At 43.3% G+C, this 18,289-nt stretch overlaps 2 protein-coding genes across 11 annotated transcripts in view; one reads left to right on the top strand and one right to left on the bottom strand.

Moving 5' to 3' along the window:
- Positions 1 to 50: 50 nt before the first annotated feature.
- On the top strand, positions 51 to 8,270 carry zgc:101540 (hsFATP2a_ACSVL_like domain-containing protein). The gene is made up of 10 exons (XM_062389524.1): positions 51 to 601; positions 1,921 to 2,130; positions 3,364 to 3,522; positions 3,659 to 3,783; positions 3,870 to 4,064; positions 4,290 to 4,380; positions 4,492 to 4,690; positions 5,173 to 5,270; positions 5,389 to 5,519; positions 6,355 to 8,270. Exons 1-10 carry the CDS (start codon positions 124 to 126, stop codon positions 6,529 to 6,531), a joined length of 1,863 nt encoding a protein of 620 aa, XP_062245508.1. The 5' UTR covers positions 51 to 123; the 3' UTR covers positions 6,532 to 8,270.
- A 174-nt stretch (positions 8,271 to 8,444) lies between these two features.
- The window catches only part of tjp1b (tight junction protein 1b), a 53,509-nt gene continuing 43,664 nt past the window's right edge, over positions 8,445 to 18,289 (bottom strand). For 4 of the 10 annotated variants that reach the window (XM_062389513.1, XM_062389514.1, XM_062389515.1 and 1 more), the window contains 9 exons: positions 17,739 to 17,969; positions 15,820 to 16,677; positions 15,011 to 15,102; positions 14,526 to 14,741; positions 14,290 to 14,426; positions 13,326 to 13,788; positions 12,976 to 13,193; positions 11,933 to 12,076; positions 8,445 to 10,219 (listed from right to left, as the gene is read on the bottom strand). In XM_062389513.1, the coding sequence (XP_062245497.1) occupies positions 10,125 to 10,219; positions 11,933 to 12,076; positions 12,976 to 13,193; positions 13,326 to 13,788; positions 14,290 to 14,426; positions 14,526 to 14,741; positions 15,011 to 15,102; positions 15,820 to 16,677; positions 17,739 to 17,969 (2,454 nt within the window). In that variant the 3' untranslated portion in view covers positions 8,445 to 10,124. The remainder of the gene's footprint in view (positions 10,220 to 11,932; positions 12,077 to 12,975; positions 13,194 to 13,325; positions 13,789 to 14,289; positions 14,427 to 14,525; positions 14,742 to 15,010; positions 15,103 to 15,819; positions 16,678 to 17,738; positions 17,970 to 18,289) is intronic. The other 6 variants (XM_062389517.1, XM_062389523.1, XM_062389518.1 and 3 more) reach the window with 5 other exon arrangements.

Below are 18,289 nucleotides of genomic sequence, written 5' to 3'. Positions count from 1 at the left end.
GGGTAGAGCTGCTGAACTTTGTCACAAATATCCAGGGTTTCCTCCCCCTCACGCACACACTCACAAACACACTCACACACACACACACACACTGATGAGCCAGCTCACGGGCAGAGCTGCAAAATGTACATGTGGTTCACCGTGCTGGCCGGACTGGCTCTGCTGTCCCTGCCGGTCATCACCACACTTTTCCCGTACTGGGCCGCGGACCTGACGTACATCTTGCGGAGCCTCAGACTCGGCGTCCGGCTCATCAAGTACAAGAAGAGCAAGAGTTTCTACAGCATCCTGGACTGCTTCTTGGACGCGGCCAAGAGACACCCGGATAAAATCTTCCTGCGCTTCGAGGGCCGGGACTTTTCTTACGGAGATGTGGACAAGCAGAGCAACAAGGTGGCCCGAGCCCTGCAGGCGGCCGCCCGGCTGCAGGAGGGGGACGTGGTGGCCCTGTTTCTGCCCAACGAGCCCAGCTTCGTGTGGATCTGGCTCGGCTTGTCCAAACTGGGTTGTCCCTCGGCCCTGCTGAACTTCAACATCCGGTCCAGGTCCCTGCTGCACTGCTTCTCCTGCTCCGGCGCGAAGGTCATCATCACGTCCCCAGGTAGGAGAGAGACTAGGGCCAGGGCCGCAGGACAGAGGGCCAGGGGTCCGGATCAGTTATTATGATGCATCTTTAACCTGCTCTGGGAAAGTGCACTCATTATCCACTCCCCACTATGCTGATGGATGGGTGGGTGAAGGGTTTGAGTCCACACAACCCTCTGTAACTGGTTACCAATTCTTTAAATGTTAAAAAAAGTACATAAAACTTAACCTCAGAGGATCAGATAGAAAAAATCTGTTAATGATGCAACTCATGACCAAAGAGTTTTAGAAATAACTGTGATAATGATATAGATTCATTTATAGATTTTTTGTAGATCAGTTGAATTATTTGTAGTATTCAGACTTTTTACGAATCACCTGGTTTTAGTTTATTTATTTCTGTTAGAACTTAGTTCGAAAGAACAACATCAGGTAAAACTTGAATGATCCCACACCAGGAAAATTCACTTGTTACAGAAGCGGATAATCAGACATAATAGAATAGAAAAGACAATAAAACAAAATGATCTATATATATGTGTATGGGTCTATTTGGGCCCTTTTTCACATTTCATACTGAAAGATCATATTGTTCCACCGAAGATAAGACCTGTCTGGTTTCATTTATCTGTTACCTGTGTGTAATTACATGTACGTTTTTAATATATATTATATTTATACATATAGCATGTTATGGGTTTATGAAGGTAACTGCAGCAGTGCTGATCAGACTTCATGAACAACACTGCTGAAAGGCTGTTAATGATTTCTCTAATTTAGTCTGAACCAGAAGTGAAGAGTTATTATTTTGTGTTTTTGGAAACTTTTATATTTATACATGTGTCACAGCAGATAACTGTTCCATGGAGATATGTCATACACAGATTTATTCCAACTTGTCGCAGCCTCTCCTGGACAAGTAAATATTTGATAGTGGTCCAAATATCAGCTATCTCCTCTGCTGCGTTTCGAGTTCGGGTTAAAAACCAACCTGGACGGGGTGATTGTAAAGTAGCAAAGAAGATAGTAGAGTGAAGAGGTTTTTAGTTTGAATCCCTTCACCTCCTGTAAGGACTCAGTCAGTGTGCTCCACATTCACTCCTGCAGATCGAGGTTATTTGAGGAAACACTGATCTCAGGACTCCACTTTTCCACACTCACTATGGCTCATGGAGTTTTACTACTGAAAAATGCATTCGAGCTGAGCTGCCTGCACCATGTGCTCGTATCCCAGTGGGGCCCGAGGTAACGTGATGCAGGCACACATGTGCAGGATTGTGCAACACAGCACTCTGACATATAAGATTGGAGCTGAATTCTTTTCTATGTTTGCAGAGCTGCAGGACGCTGTGGAGGAGGTTCTACCGACACTCAGGGAGCAGGGGATCAGTGTCTATATTCTGTCAGACAGCTGCAGTGTCCAGGGCGTACAGTCTTTGTCTGACAAGATCTCCCAGGCCTCAGATAAGCCTCTGTCCCGGGACCTCAGAGCCAATGTCAATATCAAGAGCACCGCTCTGTACATCTACACGTCAGGCACCACAGGTACACCAGGATACTTCTCTGAAAACACAACAAATAACCAAATGTCTGCATTTCTTTTTGCACAATGTGTCATTTTGCTCAACACAAACTGAATGGGGACCCACTCATAAAAAGCTGCTCACTAGCTCGACTAGTAAACTCCACAGGGAAACTCTTATTCTGGATTGTTAGAGCAGGACTCAATCCCCTCCCAAACTGTTAGGGTTAGGGTTAGGGTTAGTCCTGTATCTATTTAATCAAATAGAAAATGGTAAATTGTCTGTTTATATATTTTTAGTGACCAGACAAAGCACTTTCCATTCAGTGAATCTATTAGCAACACCTTCTTTATCACACATCACACACAGTCACATCAGAGCCATGAGGGGCAAGTTCAGCAGGTTCAGTATGTAATAGGGGGATGGGGATTGAACCACCGACCTTCTGCTAAGTCGACGACCCGCTCTCTCTCCAGTAAAAGAGTGAGGAGGCAAACATGAAACAGATGTCTCAATCAAACCATAGTAATGTTTGGTTTACATGATGTTTGTCTTTTTCGCCTGGACAACAGGTCCTCCAGAGCACAGGCTTCTTTATAACTCTTACTGTGGCAGCAGGTCTGTAGGTTTGATGTACACACTCAGTATTTTTGCTCTGTAATGGTGGCCACAGTCAGCGCAACACAAACGGATTTGTCTTTGTTGTCTTGGGTTCATTTGATTGTTGTGGCCTCTTATCACGTTATAACATGTTGAACGTGTTAGTGATTTATTTACACATCCAGCAGACGAGGAGCGATATCAGTGTGTATATGGATTCTTGTTTCTTGCCACCAACAACAACTCCTGTGTGAATTATGTTGCTCTTTAGCTGCTGAATGCTCCACCACATTCACCGGCCAGTTGTTAACTTTCACTGTTTGGTGCTGTGCCGTAGAGTGCGGCTGGGGTCTAATTTTTCTTTCCCCTTTTAAGCCCAGAAGAAACTAACTGTGCACAACCAAAACCTGATGCAGATGATTTTGTGAACCAAGTCCCTGACCGTCACGCTTATTACCTGCTCTTAGAGTAAATTGAAAAGAAAAAGTTAAAGATATACCCATTGCTGTGAATGAACAGCAGAGAGGTGGGACAACTGAAGGAGTGGGTTCATCTATGTAGGGATGTTTTGAAACCCCTGTGTATCTCTCAGATACACAGATCCCTCTATCTGTTGCATTCGAAACCCTGAGATGTTGTTCTTTTACCTTGGCAGGTTCACCCAAAGCAGCGGTTGTCACCCATGAGAGGGTTTGGGCCGCCTCCTTCATCCAGGCAGCATGCGGGATCACCGCAGACGACATCTTCTACATCAACCTTCCTCTGTATCACAGCGCGGGCTTCCTCATCGGGCTGTCAGGAGCCATCGAGAGAGGTAGTGATCCTCCTGATCTTCTCACGAGAAGAAGAATACAATAATTCACACAGCTGAATTTAGGCTTTGAAGAAGGCGATAGTGTTCGCGGTGAGATCAAAGCCGTATAATCTGTCTGACGTCATGTCTGCTGCAGGTATGACTGTGGTTCTGAAGAGGAAGTTCTCTGCCTCTCAGTTCTGGGACGACTGCCGGAAATACAACGTGACGGTGGTGCAGTACATTGGTGAAACCATGCGCTACCTCTGCAACACGCCCAAGGTAACGTGGCCAACTTGAGGTTACATAAATCGTCACCTGTTTTAATTGTATCTCTTACTAATCAGAAGTGATGCCACTGTTTGCAGAGGGACAACGACAAGAGCCACAAAGTGAAGATCGCCATCGGGAACGGAGTCCGGGAGGACATTTGGTCAGAGTTCCTGAATCGCTTCGGTGCCATTCAAGTCCGAGAGTTGTACGCTGCCACAGAGGGGAACATCGGCTTCATAAACTACACGTCCAAGATCGGAGCGGTGGGGCGACTCAACTTTGTCCACAGGGTAGGTAGAGGAACTTGTGTGGTGTTTTTAGTCATGGTGGTCATGTGGCTCCAGGGACGGTCGACATGCAAGAATTAGCATTTCGCTACAAGGAGAGCGGTGCCCAGGGCCTCAGAGCGACATCACTTTAGACTCTTGTTAAACAAGCAAAGGAAAACAAAATCAACTATTAAATCAAATGCAATGATTTACATGTTGATGAGTGTTGTCTCTGTTCCTTCTTAGTTATTCTTCCCCTACACTTTGATCAAGTTTGACATTGAGAACGAGGAGCCTGTCAGAAACTCGGAGGGTCTGTGCATCGAAGCAGCCAGAGGTGAGTGGTCATCACACTCTCACCCTTTGGATTCCTGGTGTGCCACTTGATGAGGTCACTGTGGCTCTATGGAAAACTCTGATGACCATTTGTCCTGTATCTCCTTATCAGGTGAGACAGGACTTTTGGTAGGAAAGATAACTCAGAGGTCTCCCTTCATTGGATATGCTGGTAACCAGAAACAGAACGAGAAGAAGAGGCTCCACAACGTAATGAAAAAGGGCGACATGTACTTCAACACGGGGGATCTGCTCCGGTTTGACCACGAGAACTTTGTGTACTTCATGGATCGAGTCGGCGACACTTTCAGGTTTGTAGTCCATGATTAAGTATCTATCGATCTGTTTTGTTGCTTTGGTTTTCTTAAAGGATGATCCTGTTTTGACCAAATCTATTTTACAAAACTGATAAATCCTTCTCTCTCTCCGACTCTCCTTTCATTTTAAATTTATCGACATCCACTCATCCGATCAGATTCATTTTTTGTATGGCTGGACCGCTCAGTGTGGACCGTTCTTTTTTAGGGATAACCTATCATTGCTTCATACAATTTTAAAGTAAAAATTCATCTTTTTTGATTGTTTTTACAGATAATAGACAGAATTTTATGACAGCATTTTAAGTCAAGATTTGGAATATGTCAATTTTTTTTTATCTCAGTTCAGTACCAGTAAGGAAGTCATTGGTATGGTAATGATTCAAAATGACTGAAGACCCTGGATTCAGCATTGATCATGTGTCCGAGTTGCAACACTGCTGTTTCAACACAGTGTCTCTGTGTCTTTACTGCAGATGGAAAGGAGAGAACGTTGCCACATCAGAGGTCGCAGACAATCTCACTAAGGCTCATTGCATTTTTGAGGCAAACGTCTATGGTGTTGAAGTTAAAGGTAACAAAACACTCATTAGTTGTTCTGTAGAAATGTGTCTGTGAAGTTGAAGATAATCAAAAATAAATGAACGATGTATCTAACAATATTTCCTGTTTGTGAATCAAACACTGATAAGGTCATGAAGGGCGAATCGGCATGGCAGCTATCACTCTGAAGGAAGGAGAAGATTTCGACTGCTCCGACGTCTACAAGCAGGTGGTCGACAACCTCCCAGGATATGCCAGACCTCGATTCATCAGAATTCAGGTAACCAAACTCGATTCATATTTATTTCATTACTGCTGCTTATTGGCTTCTTCTTGATATTGATCATCTAAATGCAACTAAACATTAAGGCTCAGTTCAAGTTGCATCCTCAAACCAGACTAGCTCACTAAAGCTTTCAACATGACCTGCAGAGGAACTCCAGAGAACCGGGTCTGGACTGTAACATAGTCATTCTACTGCAGAGATCATATCGGCTCCAGGCGGAGAAAGTCTGCACCTTCTCTGGGTCTCGCTCAGACGTTTGCCATCACATATACACGTCCTCCTGAGACATGGCGTCAAATTTCTAATAAAACATACTCTTACTGCGAAGCTCTGAGTTCATCAGAATGTACGATGGGTCTGGGTTAACCTTAGCTGTGTAGTCACATCATTTAAGCCTCAGATTTAGCTTCTCAGGAAATATACAAGCTGCCTCATCGTCTCCACTGAAGTTGTTGCTCATTAGGAAAACTGCAGACTGCCTTTTATCATTTTACTCTTAAAAAGATGCTAGACACTCATTTTAAAGGTTTATTATTCATATTGAAATGGTTTAAATTTGTATAAATATTTATTGTCAATTCTAACATGAACAACGCAGCAGGCGATTTTTAAAAACAGAAATCTGGAAATTCCCCAGAGTTCAGTGTATGTGTGAAAAGCAGCTAATGTGTTCACATGAGGACAGGAAGTGGAGTTATGAATGAGTGAGTGAGCTGTGAATGTAGGGAAAACACTGAAGTCAGGTCAGGATCCATGATCCTCGTGTGTTGTTCCGAAACTGAAGTTGGACTGAAACGCTTCTTACCTCCACACCTTTTCTTTGTTGTAGCCCTGCCTGGAGATGACGGGGACGTTCAAGATGAGGAAAGTGAGGTTGGTGCAGGAGGGATTCGACCCGACTCAAATTGAAGATCGTCTGTACTTCCTGGATCCTGAGAGAAAGAGCTACGTCCCGCTGACGGAGGAGATCAACCGAGCTATAGCGTCAAAGGAAATCAAACTCTAATGCGAACACGACCGTCGCCGTTTACAAAAGATTTAACAGTTTACTCTTGGACCTTTATCGCGATCAACTAATCTCAGGGGCTGACTTTGAAACGTCAAGTCATCATTGTCATAATGTGAAGAGAACCTTTTCTTTTTAAATTAACTCAACTACGGTTCATCTCTGTATGTAAATGTCTTCCACGACATGGAATTTATTTACTATTATCTCAAGCTTTTTGCATCGGCCTGAGGACACACTAATATTTTAAAAACTATTTTAGATCAGCTATTTTGATTTCTTAAACTTACTTATATCACATATTATCAGCGGGGGGTTATCAGTGTACCTTTGTACTGATGTTACAAACAGCCACTGTCATTCACACTCTGATTGTGCGATTGTGTGATTAGTAGCTCAAACTGTCAACTTTCACTTGAATCATGAAAGTGTGGGTCTTTTCTTTCTGTTGTTAATCTATAAGCTGCTGCTGCTGTGCTGCTGTAAGCACACATGTGAACAGAGCAGCTGGAGGACGGTGACTGACCCACACAACCTTTCAGATAAAACTACACTCAGACTTTGTCACGAGCCTGGTCACACGGCCAACAGGTTCCTTTTTTGGTCGTCGGACACTGAATTTAACATCACTTAAAAATGACTTTTGCTATTTTGTTTCTTCACTTGTTTCTCTGTGTTTGTTAGTTAGCAGGATTACAAAATATCTACTAGACAGAGTACCATGAAACCTGGTGGAAGGATGAGGTATGGGTCATTTCCAGTGATTTCCTAGGGAACAATTAATCTTGATGAAAACAATCAGGTTTATTCAGTGAACAATCATCTAGGAGGGTGTGGAATTCTCTCTTGGTTGAATAAAGGGACTGTCGGGCCTTGGCGGACGCATGTGCTCTGCTGAGTCTGTGACGGGAACAGCCGATGTCTCAGTAGCTCATATATTAGTGATTTTGTCCGTTCATTAAACTTTTGATTCAGGAAAAACTTGTTTGTTACATTGTGAATTATAGTTTAAATGAAATAACTGAACATTTGTAGTTCAAAACCCATTTATTTAAGGTACTCTTAAAGAAAGGATAACATTTATGATTGAACATTGCCACTGAACAGGATGAGGTCATTTAAAAAAGTACACAAGGAAAGTTGTTTTTACAGAAGAGAAGTTGTGGTTAGGAAACCGATGGGACGCCTCATGTTTCAACGCAGATCGTCTGCGTTGGATTTAAGTTTTGCTCATTTCACTAAATGCACATGTTGAATGTTTTAATGAAGCAGATGTGAACGGTAAAAAAAAGTAAATCAGTTACTGCAAACTGTTGATACAGTCGCCAGCATATGAACACACAGAGGAATCCTTTATGGAATTTGGCAGAAAAAACAGTCTGGGTGTGCTACTATGTAAAACATCTGGGGCCGTGCACACACGCACACACACATGCACAACCCTAACCCACACTGAGCACACGCTAGACTGAGCCAAACCTTTGGATCAAGGCGTCCAGGTTCAGGAGTGATTTAGGAAACTCCTCTGACAGTTTTTCTTCTAGGGAAGGGGTGTGGTCAGGTCTGTTGCTAGGTGTGACACATTCTTCTTAAAAGTGTGATTGGCCGATCAAACAGTGTCAGTAACTTTGTGATAATGGGCAGTGAATGTGAGCTAATCATTGTGTCATAATGAATAGTGTCATGTATTTAATGAACATTTGTGTTGAATATATTAAAAGGTTCAGGCGACCAGGAAATCTTTTCCTTCTCTTTCGAATTGAAGGGCGGGGGGGAGGGGTTTTAAACATTTCATTGATTTCTGTTGAGGGGAATTTCTTTCTATTTTTCTACGAATTGCAACACTAAAACTTTTCGGAAACACAGCTCCTTGAAGTCTGGAGCAAAGCACAAAACTGGACTCCGACTAGCAGTTACTTTAAAAATGAATTTATTTATTAATACAGTGGTATACTTAGAAATGTGTCGCAAAGGAAACCAACAAAACAAAAGTTGAACCGAAGAGAAATCCAAATAAATAAAAAGAATGTCAGCCACACAGGAAAATAAACTAGTGTTGGGTTGAAGCAGTGTTATTATATCAAAAGAAAATAGTACTGATGTGCCATAATAAATTGTCTATTAGTACAAAAATACATTTTAGGGCACACAATACAGCATCCAGTATCACAAATAAAGGAAGGGACCACTCTTCACAGCAGACCCCCTCAAGTACATCTTTTAAAATCATTTAAACCAAGCACTTCTCTATTTTGTAAATAAGAATAAAAACTTTTTCTGACTGTTAAAAATGCCTTAAGTAGTGTGTGTATATGTTGGTAAAAAAGTCGGACTTATTACTGCTTATGTCAGTTCCAAGGCTCAGGGGTATAACCAGAATACAAACATAACCAATGGTACCGCTTTGTCTTTTTTAAACAAACCTTTTCTCTTTTATACAAAATAACAAAGATGTACAAAAGTCAATTTACAGAGAACCAAGGCCATATGCTAGCAATATGTACAGCCACAATTTTAAACATCTTCTAGCTTTTTGTATTTCCTCAGACTTCATATGCATAGCAGTAAAAGAAAGCATACCTTTTTATCAGCCTCAATTATTCTCGTGTGCTAAATCCAAGTTCACTGGTTATGAGAAAATGCAGAGAGACAATGTTTTCTTCTGTAGTGACGCTCTAACCAAAGGACCCGATGTTCGAATGTGTCACTGAAAAGTTAATATGCAGATAAGGCATCACTGCTTGCAGTGTACGATGGGATTTCCATGTGTTGAACTTAGTAGTAACAGGCTTCTGGACCTGAGTCATAGCACATGCATAGATCTCTAGACAGCAGGAGTTCGTAAAATCAAGTCAGTATATTTATCTACGGTAAAACGTTTGCTACAAAACATCAGTTTAAACAGAGAGCCCCGTCGGAAGAGACGGGCATCTGATACTAATACTTAACCTTCATTCTTCATTATTATTATTATATATTTTTTATATTTATGATACCTACTTCTTCTTCCTTCGTGCGTCAGGCTCAGCATTTCTCAAGTCCTCCAAGATCCTTCAAGAGTGAAACGCATGACCACAAACTCGCAAACAAAAGTTTTGCATATACCAACTTTGCTGTTTGTGAGTGTTGTGTTATTTTTTTTCTTCTTACAGTACGCAAAAAATCCCATTGCAATATTAAACAAGTTTCCAAAATTCTCCTTTTTTTCTTGCACTGCTCTGACCCTTTTACAAAATTAGCTAAAAAAGTCAAAATGAGAGTATTCAGTCTGTGCACTGGTCATGCATTCCAACTTCAGTTAATTTGTTTAAATAACTTCATGTTATCGTTAATTTTTTGCAAGCCTTGAAAGCACCAAAAAAAAAGAAAAAAAAAGGGAGCGCAGCCTTGGAGATGCTGGACTCCTCCGACTCTCCTTGTGTGACTCTCTGTTTTTTTTTTTTTTTGTAGTTTTGGGCACAGTAAACAACATGAGAGTACCGAGTTCATACTTCATTGAGCACTGTGCCCCCCCGCCACGTCTCAGGGAGCACGGCCGGGCAGCGGAGGCCCCCAGTTCATCACATTCAGTAACAGGCCAGCTGTCGCCCTCTTCAGAAGTGGTCAATGAGCACAGATACACAGTTTGCACCCACCAGGTAGTTGGGGTCTCCCGGGAGAGATTTGTTCTGCCAGGTTTTGGGATCGCCTGCAGGAATAAAGAGAGACGGGATGTCAGCTGCTGGAGAACCTTCATCTTCAAACACAGGAAACAGTAGAAGCTCACGACAGAACAAGAGATTTTTCCGTTCTTCATTAAGAACGACAGATGATTTAATGCTGATCTGGAAACAGGATGTGTTGTGAATTCCTGTTGCTCAGCGTGAGTTAATGAGACGAGTTAAATGCTTAATGGATTGTTACTTAAATGAATGTTACCTAGTTATCTCATACATGAACCTATGTGCCAGTAAGTGAGCTGGAATCCAGGTCCATTTCAGACTAACACAGATGATCGGCCTCTATAAAGGAACAATTGTATAGAGTCTGTTTTTAATAAGTTACTGAACGTAAACCTCAACAAAATGCAGAAGTCCATTCTGAACCCTGCAGTGATGCAGGGGTGTAATGCTCCAGCAGAGGAGGGATCTATTACAGTTCTTCTCAAACAGGGTCCTGAGGCAAACGCCCAGGGGGTCTGTGAAAAGTTTCCAGATATATCATGATATATGGATAATCTGTGTTAACAGAGTGAAATTATTTTAAATACACAAGTCAACTATTTTTCCAAGACATTCCTGTTTTGTTGCTCTGTAAAAAAAGCATAAAAAAGGCGATGTCAAATTATTCCAAGGGACAAACATGAGGGGATCCCGAGAAAGAATTGAGAGTTCACATGAGAGCATTTAGTTACCTGGCTGACACGTGAACCTCTACGTAAGAATCATGATATGATAATAATTTGCTAATTATTACTTTCTTTTATCAAAAGTAAATATAAGTCTGTACTGGATAGGTACCGTCTGATAGCTACTGTGAGGTTAATCAAACACATACATCTGAAATGCCCCATGCTACTGGATTCCAGCTCACGTGATGGTGTGCAAACAAATGCACAAACTGATTTAACAGTCATGACCTTCACCAAGGAGGTTATGTTCTCATAGTTAGCAGCATTACACTTAAACCACTGGATAGATGCCACAAAACTGGTGGAGGGATGGGATATGATTCAGAGGGCTGATCCTGGAATCTTGGCACTAGAGTGACTTCTAGGTGTCCAGTGATTCTTAAGTGTTAACTAATCACATCAACTCACAGTGACTTTATCATCAACAGGAATTCATGATCCAACCTTAATTAAATCATGCATATAATCATCACACGACATACATTAGTTAACCAGGTGTTTTGTACATTTGTTAGTTACATTTGACCTGATTATCCTTTATTTAGACTTAATAAATTAAAATCATGGTCACAAAACAGAAGACACAGGTAAAGGCAATTGTCAAGCTTTGCCAAACCGTTATTAAAAAGATGAATTAAAACCAGAAATGAAAACAATTAACTGTGAGTCTTCTATAAAGGTTTGAGTTTTCACGATCAACAAATTGTAAAATAACAATAAATTACTATATGATATTCAGTTTAATATCACATAGATATTTCATAAGAAAAGGAGTAAATCATTTGGAGCTGGACCAGGATAATGTCATTATGATCATTATCATTTAAAATGTTTTATTCGTTATCTAATCAAGTCAGTCTTTTTTTAAATGTCCAAATTAGTCATGCACGATAAAGAAGTGAGGGGGAATATGGAAACAGATGAGATGATTAAAAAAGATTCAGAAAAAATCATCTCTAATCACCAAAGCCAGCCCACAGACCCCAAAAGGACAGAGAGAGGACAGCGTACCCGACGAAGAGTCGGAGGATTTTAGAGCAAAAGACCAACCATCGGGGGTCATGGACGCACAGTGAGGTAAGCGCAGCTCCACTGGCTTCAGGAACTTGAGTCCGTGAGGGCCGCACATCACCAGCGGACTTAGCAGCGTTTCTCCTGCACAGACACAGGACATTTAAATTCCACAAATTAAACAGGCAGGAATTAATGAGCACACAGGATTATCTATTAGCCAGTCAAGGGGCAAAAATGGAGGCTGCTGCCAGACCCATCCCAGTGAATGAGAATTAAACTGCTAACTGACTTGTCAGGTTAATTACATAAGTACAACCCCCTGTCGCTAAATGTTAATTTAAGATATGCAGACATGGATGTTAGTCTATGTACAACTGTTTGAGGTGGAAAAGAATAGTTTAGTTACACCTTGTAATCATTCTGCTCATCATAAAGACATAATTTCTTTTTGGCATTTCTGCTTTATTTGATGAGACAGAGGAGAGAATGGAGAGAGGAGAGGGGAAGACGATGTGCAGAAGAAGATCTGTGATGGATTAGAGCTCGGCTGCTCAGTGGCTGTAATGCCAGTGTTTGGCTCACCGATGTGAAGTGTACTGTAGTTTGTTGACAATCTACAAATCTAGCGACAACCACAAATGTCTCTGTCAGTCTGTTGGAATACATATTCCACATTCATCTCATCAGCTTCACACTTGGTTTGTGTGTGTTAATGACCCGAGGATGTGCAGTGTTGAATGTGGCAGTGGCAGTGTGCTTAAACAATGACTCATGACCTGAACATGTCCTGACATCCTCTAATAAATTATAGCAGTGGTCAGCCACTAGCAGCAACAATATCACTTCCTCTTTAGCAAGTTTGTTGTATTGCTGCAAAACTTTCTATTGAGCGTGATTTTTATTTTTACTTTTACTTTGAGTTGTAAACTTGGGTCTGGTGACTGTGTCAGAAGCTTGACAGACCTCTGGAATATAGGATCAGAATATTTGTATACATATTCAGGATATTAAGTCACTTTGTATGGCTGAGCAGTACTGACCTTTCTCCTTGTCGAGGGGGGGCAGGATGCTGTTGTCCCGGCACACCTTGAAGTAAATCTCCTGCTCCACGTTCTCAGGGATGGCACCCTGAGGGATGATGATGCTGACGCCCGTCTCAATGGAGCTCAGCACTCCACCATTACAGTTGAAGATTCCGCGGGCGGTGGCCACCACCGTGTGCCCTTCGTCTTCATCGTCATCGTCCAATGCGTTGGGGCTGAGGAACAGAAGTTATCATCGTCATCATCATCAGTCACAACAGCAGAAGACATGAGAGAGATGCGTCTCAGTGCTAAACCTCAGGGAGCGTACTGCTGCTGCGGGATGGGAAGCTTTATGATCGTCTTACCTTACAGGGATGGCCTTGGGGATGGCGTTGATGTTATTGTGCTGGTATTTGGGCCTGTTGTCCATGGTGCGTGTGAAGGTGTCCAGCCCGCTGTCGTGATCTAGGGGCTGTGGTGACAGCTGAGGCTTCCCGCCGCTGCCGCTGCCCACACTGGGCTTGCTGAGTAGGTCTGTCTTCACCTGTGTGTCATTGGGCAGCAGGTTGTGGTTGAACTTGGGGCTCTCGAACTTGCGCTCAAAGGGCCTCGCTGCACTGGTGTAAGGCTTTGGGACGTAGCGGTTGTAGCTAGTTGGAGCAGGAGCACCGAGTGTCTTTGGAGGAGCTGCATCAGTGCCGTTGACTGGTTTGTCAGGGATGCCCCTTGGGGGCAGGTAGCCACCTGGTGCAGGTTCCTCCCTGCTGGCCGGCCTGAGAGCCGACAGCTCAGGTTTAGGTGAAGTCAACGGTTCGGGTATGGGGTTTGCTGGAAATGTGAAGCGGATGATACAAGCACTTAAATACAGACTTTGGCCAAATATTTTATCTTAGTAAATGAGAAGTTCAGATAATGCTTTTATATTATTTACAGTGAGCACAATAAAACAGTAATGTTGGGTAAGTGACTCAAGATTATTAGGAATTTTAATTAATATGCCAGTTTTTTTCTCCAACTGAAAGTACTATAACTGTAATCTCTTGTTAGTAATGAAACCGATGATGATTATTTGAATCCTGGTCATAATCCTGTTGTGCATAATCCCATGCACGTTAGCACCTCATAGGGAGGCCCGAGTGAACATCCCAGTAATCAATCGAAACATGACATACATGAGACTGGAAAGTTATTGACCTGCATCATGTTGATATATGAGGTAACTTAACATTCCCTGTAGGAATTATTAGACTATAAAATATACTCCACTTTTAATTTCCTGCTTACATCGTAAAAGGGTTCAAGAGACAGGCAGAAGACACGAGAGCTTACCGTCACTGGGACTGAGTTTGGGCAGTGTGTTGGGTGGGATGGCTGAGGCTGGTGGTCCATACTGAGAGGAGGGGCTGATTTGGGGCAGGGGTTCGTATCTTTTCTCCACTGGACTCACCTTCTCAACAGACTCGACTCTGAGGCAGAAAGACACAAACGATACAGGAAATCAAAACAATATTAATGCTGCAGCTTTTGTGCACGGAGCACTGCGGGCGTGAGGTGTGTTGTTATACCTGTTGTACGGGTAGGACAGTTGAGCTGGTTTGGGCAGATCATGGAAGCGGTTGATGCCAGGGGCAGGCTGGCCCATGGCTTTGCTGTCAAAGCTTCGGCGATCAAAGTAGGACAACTGCTTCCTGTAGTACTCTTCATCCTCATCTGGGTCATAGTGGTTGGAACGCATTACATCATCCAGAGGTTTAGTGTGGGGCTTCTGTGGCTCAGGAGCCCTGCAGAGGAAGCCGAAAGAGACATGAGAACAGCTGCAGAGGTTTTCACAGCAGAGAGACAGCAGGTTTGGGTCGAGTCCCTTCCTTTTAGAAAACACTTTTGCATTGGCAAAGTACTGCAGAGAGCACTGGCTGCACAGTGACTTAACTCCACTAGATGGTGCTCAAACAACAATAAATTAATTCCAAGATGCCTTTGCAAGGATCTTTAGAGTTGTCCTTCTCCCAGTTAGTCTGCAGCCCAGGGTGCTGTAATGGGGACTACCTACCTAAAGGTGGACTTCTCCTGCTCCAGGTTGCTGAGGGAATTGGCTTTGGGGACTGGGCCTGGTGCACTCACTGGTTTAGGAACATCTGCAGGCTGTGAAACAAAGAGTTTCCAAGTTTCATTCACATTAAGTAATTGCATACACTGTATGGTGGCTGACAAAGACAAACATTTATCTATCAGAAAAACAAGTTTGCATTTTCAACTCCTTAAGATGTTCTGTTTTTTTATATCTGCAGAAAGGACTCTGAAAGGAGTCCCTGTTCGTTTGTTTTCTTGTGTTGCTTTCAAACGTTGGTTATGTAAGTACTAAATGACAAACTTTTCAGATATTTGTAGACTATAAATATCTGACATTTATCCTAATATGACCCACTTAGCCAGGTTGGTTGTGTTAGATTTTGTTCAGTTTCTTGTGTAAGTCATTGGTGTTTTCATCTTTCAACCTCTTTGAAAGTCCTTATATCGCCTGTTAAGTATATGTGACTTGCGCTAAATCCATACTACATTTTTGTTTGTAAACATATCATCTTTACTACAACAGCATCCACACGACTGCAGAATTTAAGAGCCTCATTCCCAGTGTACGCGAGGGATAGGCTTTTCCAGGCTTGATAGTGTTTGTGTGGACAGAGATGTTTTAGTTTGAAAATGCCGTTAAGTGCTCTTACTACAGTATATTTCTTTAGTCATGTTTATAAACATTAGATTGATTTGTCTTTTGTCTACCAGCCAAATTACTGTCACAACTACAGTAACAAATGTTTGACCTCTTCATGTGACAGCCGTGCATCTCTGTGAGTAACGTACCTTGGGTGCTGCCGACTCTCCTCCCTCTTTAGCCCTGTCCATAGACACAGACCGTTTGTTCTCAAACATCTTGACTCTGTTGAGCACTGACTGTGGTTTCATGGCCGGGTCGTCATCCAGGTCGTCCCTGGGCAGGGGAGGGAGGGGTTTGGAGCCTGGAGAGATTGCTTGCTCACCTGGGGAGGGCAGTGCCTCTGGTTTAGGAGAGGGAATGGTGGGTTCAGAGTTTATGGGCTCGTGCATCCCTGGCTTATAGCCCCGGTTTGGAGGCCCGGGCATATAGGTGGGCCTCAAACCAGAGTCGCCGTAATACTGTTTTGGAGGCTCAGGTGATCGAGGTGAGTTAATGGGAAAAGTGTGAGGTTCTGCCTCGTAAGGAGAGCGGGCGTCGTAGCTTGCTGGGGGCGGGGGTGGGGGCTCATCATAACGAATGGGCCCAGGTTTACTGTGGCGTGGTCTGCCATCATAGCCCACTGGTGAAGCCTCATCATAGCGCGGCTGAGGGGGGCTGTAGTCCCTCCCTGGTCCATCCTCGTAGGGGGAATGGGGGCTGTAGCCCATGGGTTGCTGGTGGCCCGTGTGGTACCCCGTGGGGTGGGAGGACGAGGTCTGCTGGTCATAGGGGGGCCACTGTTCGTTGTAATGAGGCACACGGTTGTCGTAGTGCGGGTGAGAGTCAGAGTTGTGAGGCTTTGGTTCTGTGTAGCCACCTCCATCGTATCCGTAAGGCGGGTGGTCGTATTCACGGTATGGCTGTTTGTCCTGGTACGGCGGCTGGTGACAGTAGCTCATAGACTGCTTCAGACCGTGGTTGATTCGCACAGGGTCCTCCATGTTGTACAGCTCTTTTTTGTACATCTGTGAAGAAACAACACTTAATTAATACATACATCCCCTCATTACTTTGAACTTAAAAGAACAAACCATTTTGCAGGAAAGAAAGCTGTCAGGGAAAAGTGTTTTCCCAACATCAGATTAAGAATAACTTCAAGATTAAAGTCAATGCTGAGAAACAAACCAAAAGCTTGAGAAAATTAAGAAGATTAAACAGTTTAGAAAAATCTGAGTACAGATTAATTCAACAAACATCAAGTCAAAGTGCAAATACACAAGCAAACCTTAATCCATTACTCAGAAACAGACCTGAATGCCTGTTTGACAAGATGCCTTTCAAGAATGGTGATAATAAACACATCTGGATTTAAAACGTCAACATGTCTCATAAATTGTGACCCAACAAGAACTTTTCCCATTTCTGAAAGGCCTCATTTCAAACATATGATGTGTAGCCTGTAGACAGCAAATCTAGTTAGAGTACTTCATATGGAAGAAGGATGATTTGTTGGCATCTACTCAGGGAAACAATTTAACAGAAGACATAATGCAGTGCAATGATGTAAGTTTGTTTTTCCATAGGGAGAATTGCTTGATGGAAATCATTACCAAGAGTACTGTCTGCAGGTTAGCGTTCATCATGCAACCAACATTCAGTTTGCATCTAATGCAACGTCAAACTACTGGCACTACAACAAACCACAAATCTACCTCTACAATGCCACCGCAAGTGCCACTATTGTTCATCTACAAAGGAGATTAGAAGCTGAAAGGAACCCAAAAACCATTATGAGCCATGCAAAGGAAGTAAGAGGCAACAGTTAGGGCTGGTTGTGGATGTCTTCACCCTGGTCAAAGACTCAGATGTACCAGTCTTTCTGGTCTCCCAGCCCACTGTGGTGCATGTGGACTAGTCTGTCGCACATTTTCTCTGGGAGCCAGAGGCACACAGTGGGATCAGTGAGTCACACAGTGTGGGCGTTTCATGCAGAGAGCAAGTGGAAAGCATGTGCGAGAAGACAGGCAGTTAAAACAGCAGGCTGGGGCCCAGGCCCGGTCCGAGTGGCTGGTGAAACAGTGGGTACCTTTGGTTCTGGACCAGACGGTCCAGACTGGTGGGATTCGTGTGATGGTGGTAGGGGCGGAATAAGCTCAGGGGCGGGGCTGAGGCTGCTAAGTGAGTCAGCCTGAGGAGCTGCGGCTGCAGCAGGCGGCTCCTCTAGGTGCATACCCTCAAGCTGTACAGGCTGCTCAACAGCAGGGGGCGTTACCAACGATGGAGGCAAAGAGGACATGGGTAGAGCAGACTCATCTTGCTGTGAAGTATTGTTAAGAGACATTTATAACACACCCTGTCACACAAGGCACAGCTCACCCCAACACCATGATCGTCCTCCGTACACTGAATCAGTTTAACACCAGCCAGAGCTTGTACTTACAAAATGTGGTCAGAATAGATAACATACCAGTAGCTTCTAAAACATGTTTATCACTTAACAAAGGACATTTAATCTGACAAAGGTCAGGACAAGACACTGAACACAAAGGAACTATTCCTCTGCCCAGCAGTCATACATTTAGCCATGCTTTTATTTCTGACAGGCACAGCCTGCAGTGGACTGCCTGCAAAGCTAGA

This window comes from Platichthys flesus, chromosome 6, assembly GCF_949316205.1.
Source record: "Platichthys flesus chromosome 6, fPlaFle2.1, whole genome shotgun sequence".
NCBI lineage: Eukaryota > Metazoa > Chordata > Actinopteri > Pleuronectiformes > Pleuronectidae > Platichthys > Platichthys flesus.
Note: the sequence above shows the minus strand (reverse complement) of the source record. Positions and strands in the feature narration are given on the sequence as shown.

Excerpts from the sequence above, each read along its gene's own strand:
- zgc:101540 (XM_062389524.1), top strand. The coding sequence starts at position 124 with ATGTACATGTGGTTCACCGTGCTGGCCGGACTGGCTCTGCTGTCCCTG. Across the intron at positions 4,065-4,289 it reads GACTCAACTTTGTCCACAGG|TTATTCTTCCCCTACACTTT; the intron begins GTAGGTAGAGGA and ends GTTCCTTCTTAG. Across the intron at positions 5,271-5,388 it reads CTATGGTGTTGAAGTTAAAG|GTCATGAAGGGCGAATCGGC; the intron begins GTAACAAAACAC and ends AACACTGATAAG.